Consider the following 19,551-nt stretch of genomic DNA (forward strand, 5'->3'; position numbering starts at 1 on the left):
GATTTTATTATTATTTCTTGAAATAAATATCTGTATTGTGTGCAGGAAGCGAATTCAAGAAAGCTATTGTTACTTACTTACAATTTCTTCATAATTTAATGAAATGAATAAAACTATTCTAAAGAGTAAAGACGGGTTAAGCTTAAAGATATTTATTGCTTAAACGTATTAATATATTTTTGAAAGAATTTGCTACTTACTTACAATTTTTGATAATTTCTTAAATGAAATTTCTGCATTGTGTATCCATGAGGTAACTTCAAGACAGAGTTTGTAGCTTACTTAGAGTTTCGTCATAATTTCTTGAATGAAATGTCTTTTTTATTTATCCAGGAGGTGAATTCAAGAAAAAATTTGTCCCCATGTGTCTGACAATAGATGTATGCAAATTCCTTTTCTTACATCTCCGACGTTTTATTAGACATTCTTAACGTTTGATAAGCTAGCTTACTCTAAAAATAATGAACACATAAAAATGTAATGCAAAATATATTTTTAATGAAATAATGCTATGTAGAATATTAATACAAAAAATATATTATGATACATTATTAATATCAACATTTGACTTTGGACATTTTGAATCTGTTCCATAGAATAGTTTACCATGTTCTCTCTTGATATTATAGCTATTGTCTTCTCTTAGTTCGTAATCAGTAGAATAATCATTATTCAATTTTGAGTCATACACAATTTTTACTGGTGTCTCATCAAAAGGCTCAATATGCTTTTCGTCTTTGGTATTATTTGGTTCAATGACTGTTTGACCAATGTCAGTAACGTTTGCTGGTGCTTTGTTTTTCATCGATTCATCTTTATATTCCATCGTGATATTTTCCGACAATGCCCTTTTTATTTTTCTGGCAATTTCACTGTCTATTATCACATTATTTTTACACAGGTAACAGTTTCGGCACGTAGACAAGATATGGTTTACGATATTAGTAGAAGAGTAGGCATTTCTTTTATTGATCTTCCGTTGAATGATAATACCTGAAAGGTGACGATTGGATGTATCAGTAGGTAATGTGTTACCTGCAACAGTAGCAAGGAGTTGTCCTCTATCATCAATGATTATTTTTATGTTGGCATTCTCTTTGAGTGCAATCATCTCTGAAGATCTCAATCTCGCATAACCACCAACATAAGAGTTGAATTTTTTCGGTATTCCAAAGAAATTTAATTCCTTACTGTCATGACAATGCATGCATAAATTTCCAATAGTGCTACCACCTGTACTTGTTTAAAAGTTTAAATATTTCTTTTTGTCGGCATTCAATGCTACAATAACCTTGTTATGTAAACACACTTTATTAAAATGCTCCATCTTCACTTTTTTTTAAAGATATGACTTATGTGTTTATCGTTCCACTGCGTAAAAAATACTGATTTAATACATGCAATAGATTAGGTTGTGTCAATAACCGGTCATAGAATACCAGTGGGAAAGTCACATCGTGTCTCTGACCAATCACAGAGCGCTGTCAATAACCTGTCATAGAATTCCAGTGGGAAAGTCACATCGTGTCTCTGACCAATCACAGAGCTCAATTGCTAGAACTGTAAGCATATTTTGACATTTTAAGTTATGTACAGAAATAAAGAAATAAATAAAAAGTTGAAAAATTTCGAAGTTTAAAAAAAGTTTGAATTAAACACTTTTAGGATATCGAGTGTCTTTACTGAAAAACTAATGCATTACAGAGTCTCTCAAACCCCTTAAAGCTATTTTAAAGGATACAAAAACTACTTATTTAACACAAAAATTTCTTTTTTAACGACCACCAAGTAAACAAAAACCACACGGACACCGGCATCTGAGTCTCTCAAACCCCTTAAAGCTCTTTTAAAAGATACAAAAACTACTTATTTAACACTAAAATTTATTTTTTAATGACTACCAAGTAAAGAAAAACCACACGGAATTAGGCAACTGAGTCTCTCAATCCCCGTAAAGCTCTTTTAAAAGATTCAAAAACTACTTATTTAACACAAAAATTTCGTTTTTAAAGACCACCAAGTAAACATAAAACACACGGAAACAGGCATCAGAGTCTCTCAAACCCCATAAAGCTATTTTAAAATATAGAAAAACTACTTATTTAACAATGAAATTTAGTTTTTAATTACTACCAAGTAAACAAAAAACACACGGACTAAGGCAACAGAGTCTCTCAATCCCCGTACAGCTCTATTAAAAGATTCAAAAAATACTGTTATAAAAACAAACTGTAGTAATTAACGACCACCAAGTAAAGAAAAATCACACGGACTTGGTCAACTGTGTCTCTCAATCCCCGTAAAGCTCTTTTAAAATATAAAATATCTAATTATTAAACACAAAATTTATTTTTTTAATGACTAACAAGTAAAGAAAAATCACACGGAATAAGGCAACTGAGTCTCTCAATCCCCTTAAAGCTATTTTAAAAGGTACAAAAAACTACTTATTTAACAAAAAAATTTCGTTTTTAATGACCATCAAGTAAAGAAAAATCACACGGAATTATGCAAATGACTCTCTCAATCCCCGTAAAGCTCTTTTAAAAGATACAAAACTAATTAATTAACACAAAAATTTCGTTTTTAATGACCATCACTTAAAGAAAAATCACACGGAATTAGGCAACTGAGTCTCTCAATCCCCGTAAAGCTCCTTTAAAAGTTACAAAAACTACTTATTTAACGCAAAAATTTCGTTTTTAATGACCACCAAGTAAATAAAAATCACACGGAATTAGGCAACTGAGTCTCTCAATCCCCGTAAAACTCTTTTAAAATATACAAAAACTAATTATTTAACACAAAAATTTCGTTTTTAATGACCACCAAGTAAAGAAAAATCACACGGAATTAGGCAACTGAGTCTCTCAATCCCCGTAAAGATCTTTTAAAAGATACAAAAACTACTTATTTAACACAAAAATTTCGTTTTTAATGACCATCAAGTAAATAAAAATCACACGGAATTAGGCAACTGAGTCTCTCAATCCCCGTAAAGCTCTTTTAAAAGATACAAAAACTACTTATTTAACACAAAAATTTCCTTTTTAATGACCATCAAGTAAAGAAAAATCACACGGAATTAGGCAACTGAGTCTCTCAATCCCCGTAAAGTTCTTTTAAAAGATACAAAAACTAATTATTTAAAACAAAAATTTAGTTTTTAATTACAATCAATTAAAAAAAAATCACACGGAATTAGGCAACTGAATCTCTCAATCCCCGTAAAGATCTATTAAAATATACAATAACTACTTATTTAACACAACTATTTATTTTTTAATGACCATCAAGTAAATAATAATCACTCGGAATTAGTCAACTGAGTCTCTCAATCCCAGTAAAGTTCTTTTAAAAGATACAAAAACTACTCATTTAACACACAGAACCCCTAATTAACTAAACCCCTGTATAACTGAAACCCCTGTACAACTGGACCTCCGTGCTAAATTTCATTAAGTTTAATATCTAATCACCAAATGCTCCAGCTCTCAGACGAAAAAGGGATTTTGACAACAGGGAGCCCGATTTATGAAAAAAAAAGGGATACCCGCCGTGCAACTGAACCCCCTTGTAACTGAACCCGTATATAACCGAAACCCTCCGTGCAACTGTACCCCCTTTAACTGAACCCTCGTGCAACTCACCCCTCTATGCAACCCACCCCACACAAAACACTTTTAAGCCATTTTTTTTTAAAATGAAAATAATTTTCAAACGTTAATTACGTATTATAAATAACACAACCGCGAGGGAAATATATGTAAAGTCACAATTTCATTCTATAGTTACTTTTCAATTAAGCTATTGAATACTTTCTAGCAATGTCCCTTGTAAGCGTCTATGCAAATATCTTTTCGCAAAAAATTCGCAAATCTCGTAAACTAAAGACGTAATTACCCTTTTCATAAACATTAGTCCTTCTATTAATGAACCCATGAAGCGAAACCTCTCGAGTATAAACGATTCGAAACTGATGGAGAATCAAATATGGAATCTAAATATATACAAAAATAATTGCATAACTATGAAACAAGACATGCTGGTTTTTTGGGTTTATCACCAAAAAGGCATTGAACTTTGAAATCGCGTCATTCCTCTTGGCAAAGAGTGTGATGATCCGTAACTACTAGAAAAACCTGTTTGGTACGGGGGCCCCAGCAAATTCAAAAGACCTATTCTACTAACTGAAAGTAGGAAACATTATTAAAACTTAAAACAAACAGAAATTATTATTTATATGTGGGGGTGCCTTCTCCTCAACACCTTACTCTTTACGCTGAAAGTTGAATTTTTTCCCAATTCTTTAACAACGACGCCTGAAACACAAGGGTTGTTTAATTAGAACAATTGCAAGTATTTTTTTTAAATATTATAAACTGAAGCGTGAAGAGGAAGGTGTTGAAGATGGGCTTACCCATCTCTCACGCAGGAAAAATTAAAGGTTAATGTGTTTCAAACAGTTCGTGGTAACGAATTGCTAGTAAGGTGTGACGCGAATCCATAATAACCAAAACTAAAAAAAACAGAGTTTTGATAATAACAGATATGTCAAGAGAATTTAGTTGATTTAAAACATGTAAAGTCCATGAACCTAGCCTGCACCACTCCCTCCCCCAAAGTAAATCAATGTTGTAGTTTTACATCTGCATTAGATGCATTTATATTTTTATTTTTTTCGTGACGAAAGCCGAGAATGCCATTTTCTACAACAACAACAGCAATCTTACAGCTACGCTAAAGCAAAACAAATTAGCCTATCAAACAAATTTGCTGCATACTAACTTAGCCTGGTAAAACAAATTTGTTACAAACAAAAACCGATTAGGATTGTTTTGTTACTTACTCATTTAGTGCTTTGGAACATTGTCCTGCTGGATTTAACTGGATTTCCTGAATTTAATTTGTGTTTATTTAAATTTTCTCTCTGCATAACCTTAGTTGTACACAACATCAGTGTTTTTTAGCCTAGTGTGTTAGTGACTGTTTGCTTTACTATTTGTTGCTTCACTAAGCTCGATCAAACAGTTCGTGGTAACGAACTGTAACTAAGGAGCGACCCCAGGGTGATCGTATTAAACCAGTAATCCTAGAATGTTGGGAGAGGGCTCATCTGAATGGAAATTAAAAGTTCTAGTGCCCTTTTTAAGCGACCAAAAAATTGGAGGGCAACTTGGCCCCCTCCCACGCTCATTTTTTCCCAAAGTCACCCAGTTAAAATTTTAAGATAGCAATTTTGTTCAGCATTGTCGAAAATCTAATAAATATGTCTTTAAGGATGACTTAATCCCCCACAGTTCTCGCGGGAAGGGCTGCAAGTTATGAACTTTGACCATTGTTTACATATAGTATTGGTTAATGGGAAGCATACAGACGTTTTAGGAGGGATTTTTTACTGTTGTGGGGGGGGGGGGGGTTCGAGCGAGGATCTTTCCATGGAGTATGTTTCCGTTGGGGAAGGGACAATTTTATGAAGAGGGCACCGGATTTCCCAGCATTATTTAATAAACGATCAGAAATTAAAAAAAAAACGAGTTTTTTCAACTGAAAGTAAGGAGCAACATTAAAACTTACAACAAACAGAAATTATTACGTATATGAAGGGGTTTGCCGCCTAATCAATACCTCGCCCTTTGCGCTAAAGTTTTTTTAATACTTTCAAAAGAGCTATCTGTTCTAATTAACCGGCCTTTGTGATTCAGGGGTTTGTGATTCGAACAAAATTCGAACTTTAGCGTAAAAAGCGAGGTATTGACTAGGGGTAAACTCCCTAAAATATGTAATAAAAACATACAAATATAGAAGTTCGTTACGTGATTTAATTCATAAGTTACGTCATAACAAAATTTCGAGAAAGCCATTTAGCCAAAACAATAAAATTAATATGCAAATTTCATTCTAATTATTCATGTACAGTGAGCCAAAATCAAAGCTGCATTAATTCAAAAACGTTCAGAAATTAAATAAAAAACAAGCTTTTTTAACTGAAAGTAAGGAGCGACATTAAAACTTAAAACGAACAGAAACTATTATGTATATGAAGGGGTTTGCCCCCTAATCAATACCTCGCCCTTTACGCTAAAGTTTTTTTAATACTTTCAAAAGAGCTATCTATTCTAATTAACCGGCCTTTGTGATTCAGGGGTTTGTGATTCGAACAAAATTCGAACTTTAGCGTAAAGAGAGAGGTATTGACTAGGGGTAAACTCCCTAAAGTATGTAATAAAAACATACAAATATAGAAGTTCGTTACGTGATTTAATTCATAAGTTACGTCATAACAAAATTTCGAGAAAGCCATTTAGCCAAAACAATAAAATTAATATGCAAATTTCATTCTAATTATTCATGTACAGTGAGCCAAAATCAAAGCTGCATTAATTCAAAAACGTTCAGAAATTAAATAAAAAACAAGCTTTTTTAACTGAAAGTAAGGAGCGACATTAAAACTTAAAACGAACAGAAATTATTCCGTTATGAAAAGGGCTGTCCCCTCCTCAACGACTCGCTCTTTACACTAAAGTTTGACTCTGTCTTACAACTTTATTTTTAAAACAGTAAAAAAAACTTTAGCGTAAAAAGCGAGGCGTTGAGGAGGGGACAGCCCCTTTCATATACAGAATAATTTCTGTTCGTTTTAAGTTTTAATGTCGCTTCTTACTTTCAGTTAAAAACTCGTTTTTTTTTATTTAATTTAAGCATCCTAGAAGAAAGTTGCAACACTGCTCATATTCGTAACCCTGCCTTAAATATTGCCTTACTTCAGATATGTTTTATTGTATCAGTTGTTTTAAATATTTCCAAGGGAAGTACATCTTTTCTATTAAGCTAAAAGATGACAGAACTTTCATTTAAAATCAATATAATTAATACAACCAAAATGACACATTGTTACCTGCCTTGAGAAACCATCTAAATAGAAACCATCTAAAAGAAAAAGAAAAAGGACAACAGAAAAATTCAATAAATGCTTATGCTTACGCTATAGCGAGAACCAAGTTTGACTCTGTCTTACAACTTTATTTTTTAAAACAATAAAAAAATTTAGCGTAAAGAGCGAGGCGTTGAGGAGGGGACAGTCCCTTTCATATACGGAATAATTTCTGTTCGTTTTAAGTTTTAATGTCGCACCTTACTTTCAGTTAAAAAAAACTTTTTTTTTTAATTTAATATTTGGAAAAAATGTGGTGTGCCTCGTACTTGTGCAGTGAATGATTTCTGCCTTCATACAAAGAGACACGTCGGTAAAGATCTGAAATAACATCAAGCAAATTCTATGGTCGCAATGTCCTATATGGCATGTAATGATTCAAACTGATTCCCCTGTCTTAGTTTAGAAGGTTTTTAGAGCTTTTAGAACCTTTTTTTTAGAAATTGACCGCTCTATCAAATGAATTTTTGCTCTGAATTGGTGCCAGATCTATTTAGTACTGGTATAATTAGTCCTGAACTTAAAAAGCGAAATCCTGCTAACTAGCGCTCTTCGTTCAGACCAATTACAATTCCCCCTTTACATTGTAAAATTGTTTACATTGTTTAAACTAATGATTATTTATGAAATAACGACAAATGTCATGCACCGTATAATAAGTTTTGGTTTAAGAAAAGGTTTTGTCACGATCCTGCATATCATCTTATCGCTAATTTGTTAGTACATGCTGCTGAAAAAGATGAGGTATTTTATTTTGCCAGTCTTGATATCTGAAGAGCGTTCGACTTCAGTATCCATGCTCATATTCTACTGGTTGCTTACAAACGCGGTGCGAATTCTTCAGTTGTAAAGGTTTTTCGTGATATGTATAAGAAGATAAATGCTAGAGTTAAGGTTGTTGTATCGCTTGCTGTTATTGAACTTACTCTGTAAATCCCGATTAAGAAAAGTATTAGACAGAGAACTCTGGCTTCTCCACCCTTGTTATAATAGCATTGTTGAACCTCAGCATAAAGCTGTTATGACTAATTTGTTTAGGGGGGTTGATGTCTCAATAGCAAATTAGGCTGATTATATTTTGAACGTTAGTCGAATGCAGACAGGAATAGATCAGAATTTCTGTATACATTCAGAGGAGTAGGCTATGACCATATCCGACTAAAGTTCAACGTGAGTAGAACTGAACTCTTGGTTTTAAGCCGCAGTATCCAAGAGCCAGTCTCTTTGTCTCTTGGTACTCATTTCGTTCATGAAAAAGATCACCTTATTTACCTTGGAGTACTAACTGGGAAAAATTTGCATGCAAGAAGAACTCTGTTGAGAGATTTTTGGCGAATAAGTGTAGGAAAGCATATGGCCTTTTAGTTGCTATGAAATCTAAGTTTAGTCGCCATATCCTAGGATCTGTTTACAATGCTTTTATAGTCCCGTATTTTCTTGCTCTTTCACCTTTTTGGCAGCTTTTTACTCAAAGTGATCTTGCTGTCATTAGGAAGTGTTTTTATAAATAGGCAAAATAGCTTCTCTGGCTGTAAAACCACTGTATGTGTAGTCACTAATCCTTTAGATTGTATCTGAAGAAGAACTCAGTCACCTCAGAAGCTACTCACTATTTATCTGAACGTATCGCTATAGGCTTGTCATTGGCTAAGTGTTGATTTTATATTCATTGTGTGTTTTCCTACTCCATTATTTTTGTTCTTTTGTACATTTTGACGCACAATAAAATGTGATTAATTACTATAACCATCTTTTGTCCCAGAAAAAAAGTACACGTGGCATTCATTTTTTAATATAGTATTCATCAATCCCGGTGAAGTTCTAAACTTTTTTTTTCGAACTGCAGAGGTTACTTTCCCTTGTTACTTTCTAGCAATGAATTTGAATCAGGCACAGAAGCAAATACAAAGAAAAAAAGGAATAAACCCAGGCACTCCACACGTAACCCAACTGTTGTAAAAACAAAATGTTAAAAAGAGACAAAGCATACATAAAATGGCACTTCTGCAGTTATTAGGTATATCCTATTTACCGATCATTGTGAAAAAATTCAAGGTATAAAAATGTAATTTTTATTTTTGAGAACCTAACTGTTTTTTCTTTGTTTTTTTTTTTTGTATTTAAAACTATTCTATAAATAACGTTTTTCAAGTTGTACATCCAATTTAAGTGCTTAAAGTGGTTTGAAAGTTATCTCACAAGAAGATCCCTCAAAGTAGTATTCAATGTTGTGGGCTCAGCAGCATTTCCAGTGACGTGTGGAGCTACGAATGAACCAGTGTTATGTTTACTACTTTCCCTTGTCTACGTTGATGTAATTCGTTTTCACTTGAAAGATGTACGTCTTATCTTCTTTGTCGACGATATGCAGTCATTTAAACTGTGTTTGCCTCATCTGTGAAGGACCTGGTGGTAAAAGTGAATCTCGCATTGAAAAGGCTGGAGATTTTCACTTCCTTAAGTCTATTGTGTGTAAATGTTCGCAAAACATTTTTAATGACGTTTTGTAGATTTGATACACCACTGGATGTATCTGGCCAGGTAATTTTATGTGGTAATCTAGTTCAGCAAGTTGATCATCTCCGCTACCTTGGTTTTTATCTTGATTGCCATCTAACATGGAAGCGTCACAGTGACGCAATTTCTTCAAAAATTGCCCGTGGGGTAGGAATACTTCGAGGTCTGCAGCACTTTCTGCCTCAAAGAATACTTTTAACTATATATTATTCGTCGGTTTATCTATATATCTCCTACGGTTGCCTCCTATGGAGCAGTAACTTCTTATGCAACTATAGAAGAGTGCAAGTTCTACAAAATAAAGCTGTTAAAACAATCGGTAGGTATTTCCAGGATGTACATGACGCATGTGCTTGTTTTGAGTCCCTGAAGCTCCTTAATGTAGATCAGATAAGAGATTACCAGGCTGCAGTATTTGTCTTTCAGTGTAAGAATGGTTTAACCCCTGATGTTTTTAAGATTTTTTACCAAATTAATAGTGACCTGCATAATTATAGAACTAGGCAAACTGATAATATAGTTGTTGATTTGTGTCATGGTACCAGGTCTTCATTTTCGATGAAACACCTGGGTCCATCAGTATGGAATGAGCTACCATTGAGAATTAGAGTGGCGGAACATGTACCTCAGTTTAAAAAGAATTTAACAGATTATTCTTGGGGGGGGGGGAATTTGTTGTATTTGTTAAATTTTATTATGGCTGGTAGGTTGGGTAGGGGAGGAAGAGGAGCTGGAGAGGTAAGGGTGGGCTGGGAAGGTAAGGGTGGGTAGGGGCTAAGTTAAGGTTGGAAGGGCAGGGTGGGGGAGGGGAGAGGGAGTTGAGTATAATGAGTGATGGAGACTGGATTTTTTATTATTATTTTCCTTTTATATTTTATTTATCTATTATTATTTTTAATCAGTTATCTATGTATTTATTTTTTAATATTATTTATTTTATATATATATATATATATATATATATATATATATATATGTAGGTTATAGTTTATCTATTTTTGTTTTATTTATAATAGTTTTAGTTAAATAGTTGAGGTTTATGTAAATAGTTGAGTTAATAGGTAAGTAGTTACGTGGACTTTCGCGCGATCGCAAACCTTCGTAGGTTTTCTCCAGCGTGAAAGTGTTGTTTAATTTATTTATTTGTTTATGAATGTGGATATATAAACTTATGAACTAACTTATGAACTTTCAAAATTATTTAATTTCAGATTCTGATTCCGGGTCTTCTATGAAGCTGCGCTATAGAAGAAAGAAAAAATCTATAGACGTGTCTTCAACCTTCAAAAACTGCACCTGCGAAGTGTACTGCTATGAACCATGTAAAAGCAGACCACGGATGGACAGAATACACAGCATATCTGGTTTTGATGCCACAACACCTGCAAGCCGCTTTTATTCGAAATATCAACAACCTCTCTGCCAGTATATGAACTTGTCTCCAAAGAAATTTAATCTTTTGCCAGGCAGCCCCATGCCAGGAAAGCGAAAATCTTCCCTAGCATCTTCTTGCCAGTCTCAAAGCTTCCCAATCCTAGGAAATGCAAGCAGCTCAGACACGGATAACGAGCCTATTACTCATAAAAAGGGAAACATAAGATTCTCTGAAAATCGTTCAATTGCAAACATTTGTACGTGTGATGGGCATACATCAAAGTTATAATCAGTTATCTCAATATGACATATCATAATTTTTGAGTTATGACTTCGCCCGAGATTTTTATTGTTAATAGGTACTGTTTTGCGCTCAAGAAAACTAGTACATTATTTAGGATTAACAATTATTAAAATATTTATCTCTTTCTGGTTGTTCGTGCTGTATGCCGAATACATTACATTATTTCTTAAAAGCATTTTAACTTGTCCAAAGAAAAAGAAAGTTTAAAATTAAAAGTGACAGCTCTTTTGATTCCTTTCAAGGTGGATTTGTAAGTGAAAAGCTCGCTTTAGTGCAAATTTAAGTGACAATTGTTTAAAACTAGGTTCTAACTGGAGCTTCATTTCACTTTAACAGCCAGGTTTAATGTTGCCTGAGAAGAAAACCCTTTTATAGGGACGATAATCTGGTTTGCCTTGTTTTGGATTTGATTTTAAAAATTCTTTTTTCTTAGATTCCAAAATTGTGTTGAAAGCCTACAAAGGCTACTGGTATATAAAATGCAACATTAGTATTGCACTTCACAGAATTGGCTGTCCTTCATCGGAGCTCACCTTAACTCTCAATATTCAAAAAAAAGTATCTTTAGACAATTTGGATTTTAAACATATTTCTGAGGCTGCCCAATTTTTATTTGCTGAAATGCACGATAACGATAAAATTTTGTTCCTCTCCACCTAATGAACTTAAAGCAGGATTTGTATTTTTTCCTCTTGCAATTATTCTAATCTTATAACTTGCCACAAGAAACTGTTTATCTGGTGCGTTAATGCAGAGATATTAGCTACTTGTCAACGATTAGTTATATTAATTGGCTTTTGGAACATAGCCTTTGTGTATATCCAAAATACTGAATGAATTAAGATGGAATAAATGAAAAGGTTTGCTTCCCCCGCTGTGGCTATTAGGTCAATCATTGAACAGAAACATCCATTCCAAATGAAGTTGACTTTGAATTTGTACGATCTAGTTTCAGAATCTCTCTCTCTCTCTACCTTTATCTCTCTCTCTTTTTATCTCTCTCTTTTTTTCTCTCTCTCTCTCTCTACCACACAATGTGTTTATCAGTTTAACAAAATCACTCTCTCTCTCACTATAACAATCTCTATCTCTATATCTCTCTCTCTTCAAGTAAAACCTAATACGACAATTCAAAAATGTTTTATTAGGCTTCAAAGTTTTTTCAAATGTTGTTTATTTATAAGGTGTTACTGTTTTTTAGATCTATCGAGGAAATCAGATTGTTCTACCTTGTAATCTAGCTAATAGAATTGTCAAAGATATAAAGTACCTCAAACGTATTTAATGTTTTATATTACGAATTTCAAATAAATTAAAGTTACTGTTTTGATAAGAAAGTGAAGAGAAGCTCATAATGACGATATCGATGCTGGTAGTATTTTTCCATAAATTCATTTATTTTTCTACATTTGTTTCCAGTTTTAAAACGATACCCTCCTCCCCCCCCGGAAAAGGAAAGAGATTCGTAATATAATTCGTAATATAATGTTTTATATTACGAACTTCAAATAAATACAAGTTACTGTTTTGATAAGAAAGTGAAGAGAAGATCATAGTGACGATACCGATGCTGGTAGTATTTGTCCATAAATTTTCCGTACATTTTCGTTTCTTTGCCCTCAGGTTTTTTAAAACAACATCATTTTCATTTCGATGAAGATGCGACTACCAGTTAACACATTTAAAGTGGATTAATTTATTGCCATTGCACTCATTCCCTGGATAATTCAACCCCTTCCCTCCCGACTTACAAAATTTTCTTGCAATGTTCTTGAGGGATGATATAAAAAGCAAAGGAACACAATTATTTTGGAGCTTATTATAAAATACATGGAAAAACGGAATTGCTGATAGAACACTAATAAAAAAAACTAGCCCTTTTACATAGAATCAAAATTGACCATTAAAAACCCAATTACAAAACAATTAGGAACATTTCACTATGTTCTCACTGTGATAAAAAGCTTATTATACGAGATTAAAATTAGAATTTTGATCCAGGTGAGAGCGAGTTAACAGCAGGGAGGATGGAAAATTAACTTTGTATTAAATTTGGAATGTTTCCTTTGTGCTTTTCAGGAAAGTACATCATATATCGAAAAAATGGGGGTAAATAACCAATGTAACCACTGATGGATGATATCCCTTATATTCAATGTAAGGAATATGATTCGTCATGGAGAGAAAAATATTCCTTATGCAGGGAATATGAGCCCTTGTGTTGGGAATATAAGCTCTTATGAGAGAGAATAGATAATAAAAGCGTTCCAAGCCTGCAGTTAACTCGGATTAAATTTAAAGTAAATACAAATCAAATTGCAGCTTCCACCTAGAACACACTCTTTTTGTAGATTTAAAGGAATCAATTCTCTTTTTTGAACAGAAACATCCATTCCAAATGAAGTTGACTTTGAATTCGTACGATCTAGTTTCAGAATCTCTCTCTCTCTACCTTTATATATATATATATATATATATATATATATATATATCTCTCTCTCTCTCTCTCTCTCTCTCTCTCTCTCTCTCTCTCTCTCTCTCTCTCTCTCTCTCTCTCTCTCTCTCTCTCTCTCTCTCTCTCTCTCTCTCTCTCTCTCTCTTCAAATACAACCTAATACGATAATTCAGAAATGTTTTATTAGGCTTCAAAGTTTTTTCAAATGTTGTTTATTTATAAGGTGTTACTGTTTTTTTAGATCTATTGAGGAAATCAGCTTGTTCTACCTTGTAATCTAGCTAATAGAATTGTCAAAGATATAAAGTACCTCAAACGTATTTAATGTTTTATATTATGAATTTCAAATAAATTAAAGTTACTGTTTTGATAAGAAAGTGAAGAGAAGCTCATAATGACGATATCGATGTTGGTAGTATTTTTCCATAAATTCATTTATTTTTCTACATTTGTTTCCAGTTTTAAAACGATACCCTCTCCCCCCCCCCCGGAAAAGGAAAGAGATTCGTAATATAATTCGTAATATAATGTTTTATATTACGAACTTCAAATAAATACAAGTTACTGTTTTGATAAGAAAGTGGAGAGAAGATCATAGTGACGATACCGATGCTGGTAGTATTTGCCCATAAATTTTCCGTACATTTTCGTTTCTTTGTCCTCAGGTTTTTTAAAACAACATCATTTTCATTTCGATGAAGATGCGACTACCAGTTAACACATTTAAAGTGGATTAATTTATTGCCATTGCACTCATTCCCTGGATAATTCAACCCCTCCCGACTTACAAAATTTTCTTGCAATTTTCTTGAGGGATGATATAAAAAGCAAAGGAACACAATTATTTTGGAGCTTATTATAAAATAAATAGAAAAACGAAATTGCTGATAGAACACTAATAAAATACTAGCCCTTTTACATAGAATCAAAATTGACCATTAAAAACCCAATTACAAAACATTTAGGAACATTTCACTATGTTCTCACTGTGATAAAAAGCTTATTATATGAGATTAAAATTAGAATTTTTGATCCAGGTGAGAGCGAGTTAACAGCAGGGAGGATGGAGAATTAACTTTGTATTAAATTTGGAATATTTCCTTTGTGCTTTTCTTTCAGGAAAGTACATCATATATCGAAAAAACGGGGGTAAATAACCAATATAACCAATGATGGATGATATCCCTTATATTTAGTGTAAGGAATATGATTCGTCATGGAGAGAAAAATATTCCTTATGCAGGGAATATGAGCCCTTGTGTTGGGAATATAAGCTCTTATGAGAGAGAATAGATAATAAAAGCGTTCCAAGCCTGCAGTTAACTCAGATTGAATTTAAAGTAAATACAAATCAAATTGCAGCTTCCACCTAAAACACACTCTTTTTGTCGAATTAAAGGAATCAATTCTCTTTTTTAAAATTTCTGAGGATACCACAAAGTTTCTTAATAAAAACTATTCCCAGTTATCCAGCAGGATAGCTTCTAAATTAGAAATTGTTTTTGGATACAAAGGAGGTGGATGATATGGTCGATAGTTGACTTGGAACTTGCCTTGAAATATCAAACCAAATTTTAATGCTGCTGTTTTTCATGCTCCAATCTGAGGTGCCACCTTCCTTTCCGAGCTTTATCTTGAAGGAAAGCGTCAAATATATCAATTTTACCCTAATGTTTTTTGTTTCCACTCATTTGATCAATCTGTTCCTTTTACTGTTTTTTTTAGAAGAACCTTCACTTTGGAGATACTTTGGTACATGAACCTTAGTGCCAAAACCATAGCAAAGCTAGTTATGTTGTCATGCAGAGCTAGAGCATCTTAATTTAATTTTCGTTCATTCAATGTTCAAGAACCTCAGTAATGGAATCAAAGTTGCTCGATTTTGCTTCTGTGTTAATTTTGCTCTATCAAAAGATCATTTGTAAGATGCGGATTGTTGACTCCTGTGAAGAAGCCATACAACTCCTGCAGTTATTTATACATTTTATTTCTCTGGAAGTCTTGCTACAAGTATGCTCCATTACAAAGATTCATCTATGAGTTATGCTTCAAATATAGAGCCTTTTCTTTCCAGTCTCCAGGAGAAATGTAGCCTACAAGTAAGATATCGAGAGTAATTAATTGATACAGAAGCAAAATATCCAATAATGACAATATGGGATTATGGTTGCAAGAAATCAACAACACAATCGAGCAGCTTTGATGGATTTTTTCGTAAACTGAGCTTTTTAAATTTCTCCTGCGAAGCCGGCTTACAAGTCCAGCGTTACTTTAAGCATATTATAACTCTGGCATTGTTGCTATAAGTCTGAACCAAGACAAGGCTTTATCTGTAAGCCATGTGTCAAAAACAGCATCTTTTTTTTGCAGTTCAGCTGATGTGTATACCAAAACATCTATTTGAGTATATTCCATGTTGCTCGCATAATGATTGCCTCACAACCTTTTCCCTAAGATTTCTAAAATTCTCGGCAGGTTTTTTTCTTTTTCTGATTCAGCTCTACTGTAGTTAACGGAAGCCCATGGATAATGCCTTTACAACCGCAAGGCTCACGCATACTTTAAATATTTTTATTTTTACTCAATCTGAAGGGGTACCTGAAGTAACTAAAATATGCACTGCTATTTTTCAGATTGGTTGCAGTTGGGATCTTAGTCTGGCTATCTAATTCCTATAGGACCAGGCTCTGTGAAATATTTTTAAGAAAAGGCACCGTACTTTTTTTTTCACGGCTCTCTCCCACAACGAATTGTGGGTCACAGTAGGCATGAATCTTAAACTTTTAGAAAAGTCCTCTATGATTTTCATCAGCTGTACTACCAGAAGTGCCTGCTTTTCGCAGTGTTTCCGATAGCTGTATTAGGACTTTGACCCTTCCTTAATTTTCAATGGCTTACTCTTCTTAATCCTTTTATAAGGAATTAGCATATCTATTGAACATTCTAAAAGTCGAGTCTTTAAAACACAATTGCAATGACAGCTTACTGATGAGTGGTACTTAATTCTTTTTCAATTTTTGATGGATTCAAAGACTTTTGCTCGTCGTTGTATCTCATTTAATTTTTACCCACCCTTCTTCAATTTAATTTTTACCCACCCTTCTTTTGGTTTTTCGCATCTTCATCCAAAAATAAAGAATTTGCAGGCATGAAGTTAAGTCAATCCTTGACTTGTCAAATTTTCCCTGTTGGAGGCATTCAGTAATAAACGATGTGACCTTTATGTATTTTTTCATTCATTTTTCATTATGTATTTCTTATGTATTTTTTCATTTGTATTTTGTCATAATAACTTAGGAGACAGTTCATTCAAGCAGACATCAAAAGTTTCAATATATTTTTAAGAACTGAAATTTCAAGCCAAAACCATATATGTGGGAATGTTGGCATAGCAGGATTTTCTTGTGGTTCATGTTGTTGTTTTCAATTTGTATAATCTTATTAGCAGAAAGAGCCGAAAACCGAATAAGGAGGATTTTGCTTTACACACTGATTTGATTCTGTTTTACAGTCACTAAAATTACAGGGGCTCATTCAGTGGCGTAATATCGTCAAAATCCTGGGGGAGGGGGGCAAAGTTGGATCCAATTTTCTCAAATCAAGTGGAAATGACTGTAAAAACTAAAAGATAAGCTATTGGTACCATAAAGGTGCTTTTTAGTACTATAAAAGTACTATAAAGGTACTTCATAGTACTAGTACTATAAAGGTAAATATGTATTAAAATACTGATCTGTTTCTGTTGATGATTCAATTATGCAGGTTTATGTTAGTTTTGACAAGATTTTGGAAGAAACCGAATTTCAGCTGGGAGGGGGGGGGGGGCAAAATCGGGTATGGGGGGGCAAACCGAGGTCTAGGAGGGGCAGTTGCCCCCCCCCCTCTCTTCCCTGCCCCATGGCAAATTACGTCCCTGGGGTCATTCCTGGAGCAGAATGAGGACTCATTCCAAATTAAACATGCAGCAACGAAGATTTGGGAACCAGACTATCCATTAACTGAAAGAAGACAAAACTCATGGCAGTGCATCCAAATGCTGGTGCCTGATAGAACAAAGTTTCAGCCAAAGCCTTAATCTTTGTTTTATAAAGCTTTGTTCTATGACATCTTTGGACGAGTGCGTTGACTATAAACATGTTACTTGCTAGACTGAGGCCTCTTTTGTCTCTCCTAGGCTGAGCCATTTTTAGAAGAAGCCAATGATCAAACGAGCTGCTGGAATGAAGATCTGTGAAGCCTAGATAAGATTCAAAAAATGACTATCACAAGCCCCGAAGGGCCGAATTCACATTTCGGGGTCATATAATAAATCAAAACATAGAAATAGCACAACAACTAAAAAACTGGCTAAACAATGACAAAAACAACAATATCAGAAAGGCAAATCCATTCATTAGTCTAAAAAACAAGAAGTGTCAAATGTAAGAAAGTTAAAAAGGCACAAACTAAAACAGCAGGAAAAGAAAATGTTCTTTGAGGAGGGAGGAATTTCCCAGGGGTGGGTTTTCCAAATGTGAATTATTCAGGGAGGGGACGACTAAACCCATTCGATAATATTCTAAATTTTACATGTGAAAGTAACGAGAGTAAAGAATCAACGAAAATGTCAGAGATAGCACTCCAGGTTCCTTTACACGATTTTGTTCGTGTCTTTTGAAAAAAGACATTTTCAAAAGAAAGATTATTTTCATTTGTATTACTTTCTCTGTGGCAACTCAATTATGCATGTGAGGGATTCCCCCCCCCTCTGTCTACGCTAAGGTTTCAGTTTTTATCTCAAGGCTTAAAAATGAACGCAATGCGATAAAAGTATAACTCAAAATAACATATATAGAATAATATATGCACATAACACGGAACAATTAATCAAAATTGCATATTATGAGTTCAGGTTCACCCAAATGATGGTCCAAGGGGCTCACCATTCCGCAATTTATGAAATCAATCCTGCAATAACTGAAAAGATAAAGTATTTTTGAGTATTTTAACGTCTTCCACAACTCAAACTGTCCAACATTCTACAGCCCAATGAGTCTGTCTAATGTCCAAAGTCGGGAACGGAGGAGATAAGTGAAGTTCCGCCTCTTATTCGATGAGTCTCCAACCTCACCCTCCCCCTCTCCTTCTGTCTACGCTAAAGTTTTCTTCTTTATGCCAAATACGCCGCCCCCACCCCAAAGACTTTAATAAGGTAAAGTTTTATATGGGAAGAACACATAGTAAATCTATTATAATTATCCAATTGTAAGGTTAAAGTACATACTCTGTGATAGATGCAAAATTGCTTTGGCAAACAAAATCCTATTAAGGTCAATTCCAAACAGTCGTGATCCCTTTGTGTCAGCAAGTGAAATAGTGTAAACCTCCTTATTGGAGCTATTTTTTCAATCCATTCATTGTTTTCAATCGCTGTCCACAAGTTATGCAAGCTGTCTATCGTTCATATATAAGGTTTTTATCAAAGAGGTAATGGTGTAGACTTTTAAAAAAACCTCATTCAATTTACATTGAAAGTTCTAGATCCGTTTTATAAAGTCAAGAATAATCGGACAGTAAGCACCCCCCATGCCATAGAAACTTGAAACTTTTTGCCATAAAGAAACGAACAAAAATTAATTAAAAAAAACTTTCCAAAAAATAAGTTTTTCAATGAAAAGTAAAGGCCATTTTAAACTTAAGCTCAGGATATACAAATACCTGTTATAATTCAAACTCAAAACGACCAGAAATTACTAATAAAGAATCAATGAAACCCAAAACGCAGAAATTAAATAAACAATCACAGCAAAAAACATACAACAATTAATAATCTAAATGAATAAATAGATCTTAAAGCGAGTAATGATTAGATTGAATATGAAAATCAAGCTTAAAACGAAAAAAAAATTTTTTACTATTGAAGTATAAATAAAACTAAAACGAATAGAAATTAAATAAACAATCAATGCAAACAAAGATACAATATAT

At 33.6% G+C, this 19,551-nt stretch overlaps 1 protein-coding gene across 1 annotated transcript in view; it reads left to right on the plus strand.

The window, feature by feature from the left end:
* LOC148949834 (RAS guanyl-releasing protein 2-A-like) overlaps positions 1 to 12,140 on the plus strand; it is a 290,916-nt gene extending 278,776 nt beyond the window's left edge. Inside the window, exon 13 of the mRNA XM_089091320.1 lies at positions 10,663 to 12,140. Coding sequence (XP_088947446.1) covers positions 10,663 to 11,114 — 452 coding nt within the window. The 3' untranslated portion in view covers positions 11,115 to 12,140. The remainder of the gene's footprint in view (positions 1 to 10,662) is intronic.
* The last annotated feature ends 7,411 nt before the right edge of the window (positions 12,141 to 19,551 follow it).

This window comes from Artemia sp. Qi Xiang Cuo, chromosome 7 (assembly GCF_049724085.1).
Source record: "Artemia sp. Qi Xiang Cuo chromosome 7, ASM4972408v1, whole genome shotgun sequence".
NCBI classification, from domain to species: domain Eukaryota; kingdom Metazoa; phylum Arthropoda; class Branchiopoda; order Anostraca; family Artemiidae; genus Artemia; species Artemia sp. Qi Xiang Cuo.